General features: G+C 31.5%; 1 protein-coding gene across 3 annotated transcripts in view; it reads left to right on the forward strand.

Moving 5' to 3' along the window:
* LOC139490926 (protein C-mannosyl-transferase DPY19L3-like) overlaps positions 1-13,708 on the forward strand; it is a 45,922-nt gene that overhangs the window by 19,722 nt on the left and 12,492 nt on the right. For all 3 annotated transcript variants that reach the window (XM_071278071.1, XM_071278072.1, XM_071278069.1), the window contains 4 exons: positions 3,387-3,477; positions 7,188-7,309; positions 8,238-8,383; positions 9,135-9,258. In XM_071278071.1, coding sequence (XP_071134172.1) covers positions 3,387-3,477; positions 7,188-7,309; positions 8,238-8,383; positions 9,135-9,258 — 483 coding nt within the window. The remainder of the gene's footprint in view (positions 1-3,386; positions 3,478-7,187; positions 7,310-8,237; positions 8,384-9,134; positions 9,259-13,708) is intronic.

Raw genomic sequence — 13,708 nt, forward strand, 5'->3', positions numbered from 1 at the left:
ACTTATATTATTGAGTACACCTGATATCAGGCTCTACTGATGACTTATTTTATTGAGTACATGTGGTATATTGCTCAACTGATGACTTATGTTATTGAGTACACATGATATCAGGCTCTACTGATTTATTTTGTTATTGAGTTCATGATATCAGGCTCCACTGATGACTTATTTTATTGAGTAAACATGATATCAGGCTCTACTGATGACTTATTTTATTGAGTACATGTGGTATATTGCTCAACTGATGACTTATGTTATTGGGTACTGTAACCATACATGTTATATAGCTCATTTGATGAATCCTTAATTAGACAGCAACCCAAAATGTTAATGAAGATCAGACCATTCTAATATGCTATATAGCAATAAGGAATATATTTGAATAAACTATAGGGAATGATCAAAGCTCAGGACAATCTATCTTGTATTCTAGAAAAACATAATAAGTTTTGCTAAAATGAAACATTGATCATTTGTAATTGTTTCTTAAAAAAACAACAGCTGTAGAGAAACTGATTTAAATGAATGTCTATTGATTTTGTCTTGAATAATTCAAAAGTTATTGCAGATTTTTCATTTGTATCTAATGCAGGGACACATTAATGACTTGGTTGTGTCAATAATCCCCTGTACTTCTGCATCAGGCTGAGAGAAATTATTCTGAGTTTTTATTATTTATCAAATTCAAATGTTTAATGAACGTTATAGTCAATCAATCTCAGAGAATACCTGGACATAAATCTGCCAAAGAGCTAGAGCGTCAATAATGGCAAGATTGTTAATAAATTTCAATTTAAAAAAAAGGATGTAAAGTGCTAAAACTAAAGTTACAACTCCCTAAGGTAGTGTTGGTCTTAGATGGTTTAGACGACTCTTCATATAACCTTTTGTTTTTAAGGCTCTCAAGACTTTATATTTATATACTTTAATGTCATATAATGGTAATGATTGTTGTAAATTTCCTCACATCAAAAAGAAATCACAGTTATGAATAAAAAAGAAGATTTTTGTAACAACATTATTAAATTGTCAATCAGTATACAGCACTGTTAATAAACTATATCAGCAATTCTTAGAGCTCACAACATTTAAGAAATTATTATGTTTTGATCCCTAATACGCATTAACAGAGTTGGAATTAAATGAACATTTTTTTTTCAATAAATTTAAACAATCTCATATTCAAAGTAATTTGACATTATGTTGTGAAACTTATAGAAGAATTGTAAATTGAATATGTCTATCTTTATATCAAACCCAAATATGATTATAATTTGTCGCTTACAGCGATGTCCGCTTTTGTCCAGCTGAATTGAAAAGTTGACAGTGCTCTCTGGCATCTGTCTCTAGCCAGAACAACAAGTAATCATTCTTTAGACATTCAAGACAGCTAAATTATCTTATGACAAGCAATCACTTAGTCCACAAGTCAGACAGAATTTCCAATCTCCCGACAAATTTGACACTTTGTAAATAGATTTCCCCTACTTCTCTTGCCGTCTTTTACATTTATATTTTGACATCATATTGATGGACCATTCTACGTCTTTTACATTTGTATTTTGACATCACATTAATGGACCATTCTACGTAATTCTCATCTAAATGTCTGACTAAAAAGACTGAATATTTATATAACAAAGAGATAATTACAAAAAGATATATATCAAAATAGTATCCTTGAATGTGAATGCCCTATTGGTAGATAAATCTTCTATGTAGATAAATGTTTGATGTTAACTTTGCTGTCTATGTAAATAATCTTTTTGCAAAACTTGTCAGACAACTTAAAATGACTGAATAACTGACAATGATAATTTAAGTATTGTAACATTAAGGTTGTTTATAATGTAAAATCTGAACCATAAACCTGAAGTCACACAGACAGTATATGATTCCAAAAATCGGATAATTGATAATCGTAAATTTATCAACAGCCTCTTTTAAACTTCAAATGATTTTAAAGGTTGGCATATTGTAAACACCTGTCAGACCTCTAAATCTTATTTGTTTGCCTTTTCAATTCGGGTTACTGTCTGATTAAGCATTCATAATTTTTTGTTACACTGAGCATGATTTTCTTAGTCCTCTGAAATTAAATCTTGATTGATCATTTACTGTGCTACCAACACTATGCAGTAAAGCTTAGTGAACAATGGACAAGGATGTTCTATTATTACGTTAGATATGTTTATCTTTAAAAGTAAATAGGCTATGGAATAGTAGGTGGGGGTACAGACAATACAGGAAATTTTGTAAAATATATATAATACGAGACTTCAATTATTTGGATAAGATTTTTATGTTTCTGTTTAATTTTTTTTATGTCTTAAACTTTTGCACTCCAGTCCCTTTATTTAATGTGAATCAAGAAAAGCTGGAGGCTGCACACACAATACTGTCTTTCTATGGATTTCTGCTTACAGTTTAATTGATGCTTTTTTCAGAAAGATATAGTGAGTCAGTGAAGAATTAATGAAAATTCTTGATAATGTCACACAGTTTCATATATTTTATTAATTACAGTGAAGAAGGTACTGTTACAGTAGCATTTTGATAAAAATAATTGAAATAAAATTGAGAATGGAAATGGGGAATGTGTCAAAGAGATAACAACCTGACCATCGAACAGACAACAGCAGAAGGTCACAAATAGGTCTTCAATGCAGCGAAAATTCCCTCACCCGGAGGCATCCTTCAGCTGGCCCCTAAACCTAATTGAAAGACCTAAATTCTGGTTTTAATAGAACATATATTGAAAAACTTATAGAGGACTATTATCACAGATTCATATATTTTATTAATTACAGTGAAAAGTGAGAGCTATTGTTCTATCAGTATTATAAAGGGATATTATCACCATAAAGTGTAGATATTTGATTACTTTAAACAATCTAGAATATGAGATAGTTGATAGCAGAGAGTATAGACAAGTAAAATGTTGCAGACACCTTTGGGAAATAAACTGTTATACAACTTTGATTTGGTGATTGTTAGTTCTGTGATGTTTTTTGAGTATGAATTATTTAGGATGTACTTTTATGTTCATTTACAAGTTGTCTTTTACACAGGTGCTTGGGACATAAGTTAATGATGTAAAGCATACAAATGATGGATCTTCAACTAAGGAAGATAGAGTACATTTTGTTATTGGTTCTAGATGATGTATATATCTAAAAGAAGCCAAAGTAAAATAATTTATTGGTTCTTGGAAGATTTTTCCCTCTTAAAAAGAAGCCAAAGTGTGTTTGTTTATTGGTTCCTGTAGATATATCTCTACAAAAAGCCAAAGTATGTTTAGATTTTAGTTTATTTTTATAAGAAGCTATAAATCAATGGAGCTGCTACTATTTCTCTACTATGTTTTTATTTTTATTTTTCAGGAAGTAGAAAGAGAGATTTCTTTCCGTACTGAATCAGGACTTTACTATTCCTACTACAAGACAATGGTTTTAGCTCCTTCAATAACTGATGGTATATTTTTGATAAGATTAGCAGCAATACAGACAACAAATAAAATCAAATTGTTCAGAGAAAATTTGAAAGTCTTTATATCTCATATGTTGATAATCAAGAACTAAATGTACGATTAAAAATAGGCTTAAAATTATTTTTTTTGTTACTTGAGGTAGAAAAAAGGAAACTTTTTTAAATAATAACTTTAAAACTTTTTGGAATCAAGAGATAGCATTTTTTAGCTCCAATTCCTAAAATGTATAGTTTTAGTTCTTAACCTAATACATAAGACTATGGCATGTATGGCTTCATCATATATCCAGTATATAATCCAATAAATCAAGGAGTTACTTACTGCTTCAATATGGTTTGTGACATCATGAGAATGTAATGAACAATTTGTTACAAGAATTCGATCATAATTCTGGAATCAGTTCAATTAACAGGAGTTGTAAAGCCAAATAACTTGATATTTGATTTTTGGCGAGTCTGCAACTTTTGTTGCAGAAAGCTCGACATAGGGATAGTGATCCGGCGGCAGCGGTGTTAGCTAACTTCTTAAAAGCTTTATATTTTAGAAGGTGGAAGACCTGGAAGCCTCATGTTACGAAGTTTCCGTCAGTCACATGTCCAATGTCCTTGACCTCATTTTCATGGTTCAGTGACCACTTGAAAAAAAAGTTCAGATTTTTTGTAATGTTGAATTCTCTCTTATTATAAGTAAAAGGATAACTATATTTGATATGTGCATACCTTGCAAGGTCCTCATGTCTGTCAGACAGTTTTCTCTTGACCTCGACCGCATTTCATGGATCAGTGAACAAGGTTAAGTTTTGGTGGTCAAGTCCGTATCTCAGATACTATAAGCAATAGGGCTTGTATATTTGGTGTATGGAAGGACTGTAAGGTGTACATGTCCAACTGGCAGGTGTCATCTGACCTTGACCTCATTTTCATGGTTCAGTGGTTATAGTTAAATTTTTTTGTTTTGGTCTGTTTTTTTCATACTATATGCAATAGGTCTACTGTATTTGTTGTATGGAATGATTGTAAGGTGTACATGTCTAGCAGGCAGATGTCATGTGACCTTGACCTCATTTTCATGGTTCAGTGGTTATAGTTAATTTTTTGTGTTTTGGTCTGTTTTTTTCATACTATATGCAATAGGTCTACTATATTTGTTGTATGGAATGATTGTAAGGTGTACATGTCTAGCGGGCAGATGTCATGTGACCTTGACCTCATTTTCATGGTTCAGTGGTCAAAGTTAAGTTTTTGAGTTTTGGTCTATTTAATTATTTAATACTATATGCCATAGGTCAACTATATTTGGTGTATGGAAATATTTTATGATCTTTATGTCAGTAGCACAGGTTTCTTTTGACCATGACCTCATTTTCACGGTTCATAGCACAGTGTTAATTTTTTGTGTTTTGGTCAATTTTTCTTAAACTATAAGTAATAGGTCAAGTATATATGTTGTATAGAAGCATTGTTAGCTGTACATGTCTGCCTGGCATGGTTCATCTGACCTTGACCTCATTTTCATGGTTCATTGGTCTTTGTTTAGTTATTTTGGTTAATGTTAAGTTTATGAGACAGTTGTAATAAAGCTTTATACTTAGGACTATCAACATAATATCAATGATTAGTATAGAAGGCGAGACATTTCAGCGTGTGCACTCTTGTTCTGTAATATTATGCTTAACTAAAAAACTCTTGGTTGTTTTTTTTTCTATGGTCGGGTTGTTGTCTCTTTGGCACATTCCTTATTTCCATTCTCAGTTTTATCTATATATGCAAGAAAAACTATTAGATACATGTATTAACTTTCGTATATTGACGTCATCGTCATCCAAAGACACATTGGTTTTCGCACTATAACTTTAGTTGAAGTAAATAAAAATCTATGAAATTTAAACACAAAGTTTATGACCACAAAAGGAAGGTTGGCATTGATTTTGGGAGTTTTGGTCCCAACTGTTTACAAATTAAGGGCCAAAAAAGGGCCCAAATAAGCATTTTTCTTAGTTTCGCTCAATAACTTTAGTATAAGTAAATAGAAATCTATGAAATTTAAACACAAGGTTTATGAACACAAAAGGAAGGTTGGGATTGACTTTTGGTGTTTTGGTCCCCACAGTTTAGGAATAAGGGTCCAAAAATTAAATAATTGTGATTTTTTGATATGCGGAATCTAACTGTGCATGCAGATTCTTAATTTTTGGTCCCGTTTTCATATTGGTCTACATTAAGGTCCAAAGGTTCCAAAATTAAACTTAGTTTGATTTTAACAAAAATTGAATTCTTGGGGTTCTTTGATATGCTGAATCTAACTGTGTATGTAGATTCTTAATTTTTGTTCACGTTTTCAAATTGGTATATATACATTAAGGTCCAAGTGGTCCAAAATTAAACTTAGTTTGATTTTAACAAAAATTGAGTTCTTGGGGTTCTTTGATATGCTGAATCTAAAACATGTACTTAGATTTTTGATTATGGGCCCAGTTTTTAAGTTGGTCCAAATCGGGGTCCAAAATTAAACTTTGTTTGATTTCAACAAAAATTGAATTCTTGGGGTTCTTTGATATGCTGAATCTAAACATGTACTTAGATTTTTGATTATTTGCCCAGTTTTCAAGTAGGTCTAAATTGGGGTCCAGAATTAAACTTTGTTTGATATCAACAAAAATTGAATCCTTGGGGTTCTTTGATATGCTGAATCTAAACATGTACTTAGATTTTTGCTTATGGGGCCAGTTTTCATGTTGGTCCAAATTGTGGTCCAAAGTTAAACTTTGTTTGATTTCAATAAAAATTGAATATATGGGGTTGTTTGATATATGCTGAATCTAACCATGTATTTAGATTTTTGATATTTGGGCCCAGTTATCAAATTGGTCCACATTGAGGCCTAAAGGGTCCAAAATTGAACTTTATTTGATTTCATAAAAAAATATGCTGAATCTTACCATGTATTTAGATTTTGGATATTGGACCATAATAGGTAAACGTCCAATTTAAAATTTTTAAGTTTTTAAGTTTAAGTTCTTAGACCACATTCATTCTGTGTTAGAAACCTATGTTGTGGCAACTATTTAATCACAATCCAAATTCAGAGCTGTATCAAGCTTGAATGTTGTGTCCATACTTCTCCCAACTGTTACAGGTTCGATGTCTGCGGTTGTATAAAGCTGCGCCCTACAGAGCATCTGGTTTTTAAACTCCAATGATACTGATGAACTTATAAAAAAAGAATAAACCTTAAACACTTAAACATTACGAAATTATACTATTTATTAGGAGACATAATTTGTTGTTTGAAGTTAGTTTTACTTTTGCTATATTTTACAATATTGGTAAAGGTTCATCCACAATAATGCATATGTTGCAATGTACAAGAAACCATTTATATTATACAAATGAAATATAGAACATCATTCCAAATGATAAACTATCAATTTCCCTGAAATATGATGGTTTTCAGTGCCCTGAGTGTAAGGTAATTATCTAACACAAAAACAAAACTAAGTCACTAAACAATGACTTTTGTTTTTACTTGAGATTCAATAATATAAATTTTGAACAGAAAATTTAAAAGAGTAATAAATCTCTTTTGAGCGCTGAATAAATTTGTATCAATATCTTTTAGATAACTTCAGGACCCTTGCTTTTATATTTTTTATATGTAAAACTGGTTCATTGTGACCTATTTTCTATTATTTTAGGTTTACATCAACTCACACATGATAATGTAACAGAACACCCAGATACCATTAATATTCTAGAGAGAATGAACATTTACCAGGAGGTTATACTCAGTATTATGTACAGGATTCTTCCTATCAAGGTAAAAAGATGATGTTTAATTTGTTCTGTATTATTAATCACCTACCTGCTTGAAGATATTGATTTGATATTTGGTTTAGTGTTTTATCATGACAAGTTATTGATCAAATTTTGTTCCAGTCGGAAAATTTGGTGCAGAGCAATGGTCCTTGGACCTCGAAAATTCACTCAAATATTCAGTTTCCCCCACTTTTTTCGTCATGCTTCAAGATATTGAATAACCCTTTCCTCCATAATGACGCCACCCCCTTTACTCCATAATGACACCTTTTGACACCTGTGAAATACCTCAGTTGTAACGCTTTGACTATGAAATGTCTGCATCAGACTTAAATTTGTATCCAATATGAAAAGGGTATACCTAAGAATATCTGACTTAAAATTTATTTGATGAAATATTAGTTTTTTGCAATGCATTAGTACTTTAAAGCATATTTTCAACATTTTATTGAAAAATCCTATGTAAATCAAGTATGCAAAAAAAAAAACATTGAGGAAAGGTGCACTGTTTTATAATGACAAGTTACAAACCAAGTTTGCATTTTGTTCAAGTACAATTAAATTTTGACAGGTAGGGGACTATGTATCACCATGCAATATTCTCAGAATGCTTGTGATTTTCATTGTGTAAGTTGTATAGTTTTCTTTCTTTCTGTCTTTGCCTTTTCCAATTCATCTTGTTTAAATTCCACATTTATTAAATGTATCAATGTATATTTTTAAAAGTAATCACTGCCTTTGTAAGAATTTGTTTATATTAGGAACAGGTGTTTGTCCCAACCCTTACAAAAATCTTCACAATAGTTTGACCTAGGTGTCTATTTAATCAATAGCTATGTGAACAATTGGTTGAAGTTTGTGATTAGATCATTTGTGGACTGAAAAATCTTCTACATTTTGTAAAACTAGTATGAATGACTATTTTGTAGAGTTGGGTTGAACCTGTATATTTTTACATGAATACAGTATGGGGACTCCATGCCATGTTAATTTGGGCCTTATTTGCCACATCATGGATGCTGAGTGGATCTTGGTTGGCAGGAATACTTGCTGCTTGTTTCTACATTTTCAACAAGTAACTATTCAGTAAATTTATAGACATATAATATTACACTCTCAGATCTGTTCAACATATTCTTTTCTTCTGTCACATAAAGTTAACATAAAATAAGAAGATGTGATATGAGAGCCAATCAGACAACTCTCCACCAGAGACAAAAAAGCACAGAAGTCAAAAACAATAGGCCACTGTACGGTCTTCAACAATGAGCAAAACCCATACTACATAGCTATAAAAGGCCCTGAAATAATGACAAATGTTAAACAATACTAACCAGAAATCTAATGGCCCAATGTATGTACAAAACAAATAAATAAAAGCAAGTCTGAAATACAGCAACAAATGACAGCCACTGAAATGAATGCTATTAAGACCACTTTAATCTCTTTATTGTTATAAATGATTGACCTGTTCAGGCTCTTAAAACATACAATGAGTAAAATGTGTACTTTAAACTAATGGTTTGTCCTAAAAAAAAATATAACCATAATTAAAGAGACTGAATATATAGGAACACATGACCAAAAACCAAACACATGACAATCCTGATAAATGGATTTAGTTTATGGCCGTCAACATTACACTGACAGCAGCAATTATATGCGACACATAGTACTGTATCAGATCCATACTTTGAATGTAGTAAAATGAAACATAAACTATACATATAAAACATATAAAATTACACCATTCATAAGCAGCAGAAAAAAAACTGCTGATGATTATATATTTTATCTTTTACAGTAATTACATTACAACATTTCAGGGTAGATGTGACCAGAGTTGAGTATGTGGTACCATTAAGAGAGAGCTTTTCACTGCCATTTCTATGGGTACAGATTGCAGCGATTTCATTTTTCTTTAGACCTAATCTCACACTTGTAAAGGAGGTATGATCAAATTTGGTAAGACTGGGTAAGGTGTCAGGAAATAAAAATATGATTAGTTTATACAAAGAAATATCAAGTATATTTATATCAAATTTTCTGAAAAGGGGAGATCTCAAACCATGAGAAATTTAAAGGATGAAAAACATTTGGCTCCTAATCCAGTTAATATATTTTATTGTGGTTTATATCATTCATTTAGTATTTAGTCTAAAACTTTTGATAAACTACCATTGTTGGAATGAAATTATTTAATACCTGTTGTTTGATAACTCAAAAGAGAGGAGTTATTAGTTTAAGGAGGTGATTGATTGATTATAAAACAAGATTCATTAGTTAATATTTTTTTTATTATCGTTAAATATTTAAGACGCTGTTTACATGGCTAGCATACACCCAGATTTATTGGTTTACGTCCTAGCTATTTTTCATTTTTCCATTGCTGAATTTGACCACCATGAGAGGTCACCAAAAATAAATCCTTTAAGCAATCATGTTAAACAAAAACTAGCTACCGGAACCAGCAAACCAACTTCAAATACTGCAAATTTAAAAGCTATTGCAGACTTGTATCATATTGATTTTTGAACACTTGACACAAATGTGAGACATTACTGTGAATTCCTGAATACATATAATACTATCAGAATTTAAAATGCAACTTTCTGTTTTTGTTTCACATTATTTCTTTGCAATATTTTTAGCTCACCTGTCACGAAGGGCCAAGTGAGCTTATGCCATCACTTGGCGTCCGTCGTCGTCCGTCGTCTGTCGTCATCGTAAACTATTTCAAGAATCTTCTCCTCTGAAACTACTGGGCCAAATACTTTCAAACTTTCACTGAATGTTCCTTAGGGTATCTAATTTATAAATTGTATCCGAAGTTTTGATCTATCAACAAACATGGTCGCCATTGCTAAAAATAGAACATAGGGGTCAAATGCAGTTTTTGGCTTATAACTCAAAAACCAAAGCATTTAGAGCAAATCTGACGTGGGTAATATTGTTTATCAGGTCAAGATCTATCTGCCCTGAAATTTTCAGATGAATCAGACAACCCGTTGTTGGGTTGCTGTCCCTGAATTGGTAATTTTAAGGAAATTTTGCTGTTTTTGGTTATTATCTTGAATATTATTATAGATAGAGATAAACTGTAAACAGGAATAATGTTCAACAAAGTAAGATTTACAAATAAGTCAACATGACGGAAATGGTCAGTTGACCCCTTTAGGAGTTATTGCCCTTTATAGTCAATTTTTAACCATTTTTCGTAAATCTTAGTAATCTTTTACAAAAATCTTCTCCTCTGAAACTACTGGGCCAAATACTTCCAAACTTTAACTGAATGTTCCTTAGGGTATCTAGTTTGTAAATTGTATCTGAAGTTATGATCTATCAACAAACATGGTCGCCATTGCTAAAAATAGAAAATAGGGGTCAAATGCAGTTTTTGGCTTATAACTCAAAAACCAAAGCATTTAGAGCAAATCTGACATGGGGTTATATTGTTTATCAGGTCAAGATCTATCTGCCCTGAAATTTTCAGATGAATCAGACAACCTGTTGTTGGGTTGCTGCCCCTGAATTGGTAATTTTAAGGAAATTTTGCTGTTTTTGGTTATTATCTTGAATATTATTATAGATAGAGATAAACTGTAAACAGGAATAATGTTCAGCAAAGTAAGATTTACAAATAAGTCAACAGGACGGAAATGGTCAGTTGACCCCTTTAGGAGTTATTGCCCTTTATAGTCAATTTTTAACCATTTTTCATAAATCTTAGTAATCTTTTACAAAAATCTTCTCCTCTGAAACTACTGGGCCAAATACTTCCAAACTTTAACTGAATGTTCCTTAGGGTATCTAGTTTGTAAATTGTATCCGAAGTTATGATCTATCAACAAACATGGTCGCCATTGCTAAAAACAGAACATAGGGGTCAAATGCAGTTTTTGGCTTATAACTCAAAAACCAAAGCATTTAGAGCAAATCTGACATGGGATAATATTGTTTATCAGGTCAAGATCTATCTGCCGTGAAATTTTCAGATGAATCAGACAACCTGTAGTTGGGTTACTGCCCCGGAATTGGTAATTTTAAAGAAATTTTGCTGTTTTTGGTTATTATCTTGAATATTATTATAGATAGAGATAAACTGTAAACAGCAATAATGTTCAGCAAAGTAAGATTTACAAATAAGTCAACATGACGGAAATGGTCAGTTGACCCCTTTAGGAGTTATTGCCCTTTATAGTCAATTTTTAACCATTTTTCGTAAATCTTAGTAATCTTTTACAAAAATCTTCTCCTCTGAAACTACTGGGCCAAATACTTCCAAACTTTAACTGAATGTTCCTTAGGGTATCTAGTTTGTAAATTGTATCCGAAGTTATGATCTATCAACAAACATGGTCACCATTGCTAAAAATAGAACATAGGGGTCAAATGCAGTTTTTGGCTTATAACTCAAAAACCAAAGCATTTAGAGCAAATCTGACGTGGGTAATATTGTTTATCAGGTCAAGATCTATCTGCCCTGAAATTTTCAGATGAATCAGACAACCTGTTGTTGGGTTGCTGCCCCTGAATTGATAATTTTAAGGAAATTTTGCTGTTTTTATACGACCACAAAATTTGAAAAAATTTTCGTCGTATATTGCTATCACGTTGGCGTCGTCGTCTGCGTCGTCGTCGTCGTTGTCTGCGTCGTCGTCGTCGTCAGAATACTTTTAGTTTTCGCACTCTAACTTTAGTAAAAGTGAATGGAAATGTATGAAATTTTAACACAAGGTTTTTGACCACAAAAGGAAGGTTGGTATTGATTTTGGGAGTTTTGGTCCCAACATTTTAGGAATTAGGGGCCAAAAAGGGCCCAAATAAGCATTTTCTTGGTTTTCGCACTATAACTTTAGTTTAAGTTAATAAAAATCTATGAAATTTTAACACAAGGTTTATGACCACAAAAGAACGGTTGGGATTGATTTTGGGAGTTTTGGTTTCAACAGTTTAGGAATTAGGGGCCAAAAAAGGGCCCAAATAAGCATTATTCTTGGTTTTCGCACAATAACTTTAGTTTAAGTAAATAGAAATCAATAAAATTTAAACTCAATGTTAATGACCACAAAAGGAAGGTTGGTATTGATTTTGGGAGTTTAGGTCCCAACAGTTTAGGAATTAGGGGCCAAAAAGGGACCCAAATAAGCATTTTTCTTGGTTTTCGCACCATAACGTTAGTATAAGTAAATAGAAATCTATGAAATTTAAACATAAGGTTTATGACCATAAAAGGAAGGTTGGTATTGATTTTGGGAGTTTTGGTCCCAACAGAATAAGGGGCCCAAAGGGTCCAAAATTAAACTTTGTTTGATTTCATCAAAATTGAATAATTGGGGTTCTTTGATATGCCGAATCTAACTGTCATGACTGTGTATGTAGATTCTTAACTTTTGGTCCCGTTTTCAAATTGGTCTACATTAAGGTCCAAAGGGTCCAAAATTAAACTTAGTTTGATTTTGACAAAAAATGAATCAGTTAGGTTCTTTGATATGCTGAATCTAAAAATGTACTTAGATTCTTGATTATTGGCCCAGTTTTCAAGTTGGTCGAAATCGGGATCCAAAATTAAACTTTGTTTGATTTCATCAAAAATTGAATAAATGGGGTTCTTTGATATACCAAATCTAACTGTGTATGTAGATTCTTCATTTTTGGTCCTGTTTTCAAATTGGTCTACACTAAAGTCCAAAGGGTCCAAAATTAAACTTAGTCTGATTTTAACAAAAATTGAAATCTTGGGGTTCTTTGATATGCTGAATCCAAAAATGTACTTAGATGTTTTATTATGGGCCCAGTTTTCAAGTTGATCCAAATCAGGATCTAAAATTATTATATTAAGTATTGTGCAATAGCAAGTCTTTTCAATTGCACAGTATTGCGCAATGGCAAGAAATATCTAATTGCACAATATTGTGAAATAGCAAATTTTTTTTTAATTAGAGTTATCTTTCTTTGTCCAGAATAGTAAGCAAGAAATATCTAATTGCAAAATATTGTGCAATAGCAAGATTTTTTTTTAATTGGAGTTATCTTTCTTTGTCCAGAATCAACTTAAATCTTTGTTTTATACAATATACAATGTATATTCACTTTTTACTACCAACTGATAAATTAAAATAATCTTTACCATTCAGTGATAACAAGCAGTTTTTTTACATCTTAATATTTTATGATGTATTTAAATGAGTAGTTATTGTTGCAAACTCCATTAGAAATTTTAATTGAGATTAGTTTTGGAATAAGGGAAAGGGGGATGTGATTAAAAAAATTGGGTTCAATTTTTCTCATTTGAAATTTCATAAATAAAAAAGAAAATTTCTTTAAACATTTTTTTGAGAGGATTAATATTCAACAGCATAGTGAATTGCTCTAAGAGAAAACAAAAATTTTAAGTTCA

The sequence above is a fragment of the Mytilus edulis genome, chromosome 10 (genome assembly GCF_963676685.1).
Source record: "Mytilus edulis chromosome 10, xbMytEdul2.2, whole genome shotgun sequence".
NCBI classification, from domain to species: domain Eukaryota; kingdom Metazoa; phylum Mollusca; class Bivalvia; order Mytilida; family Mytilidae; genus Mytilus; species Mytilus edulis.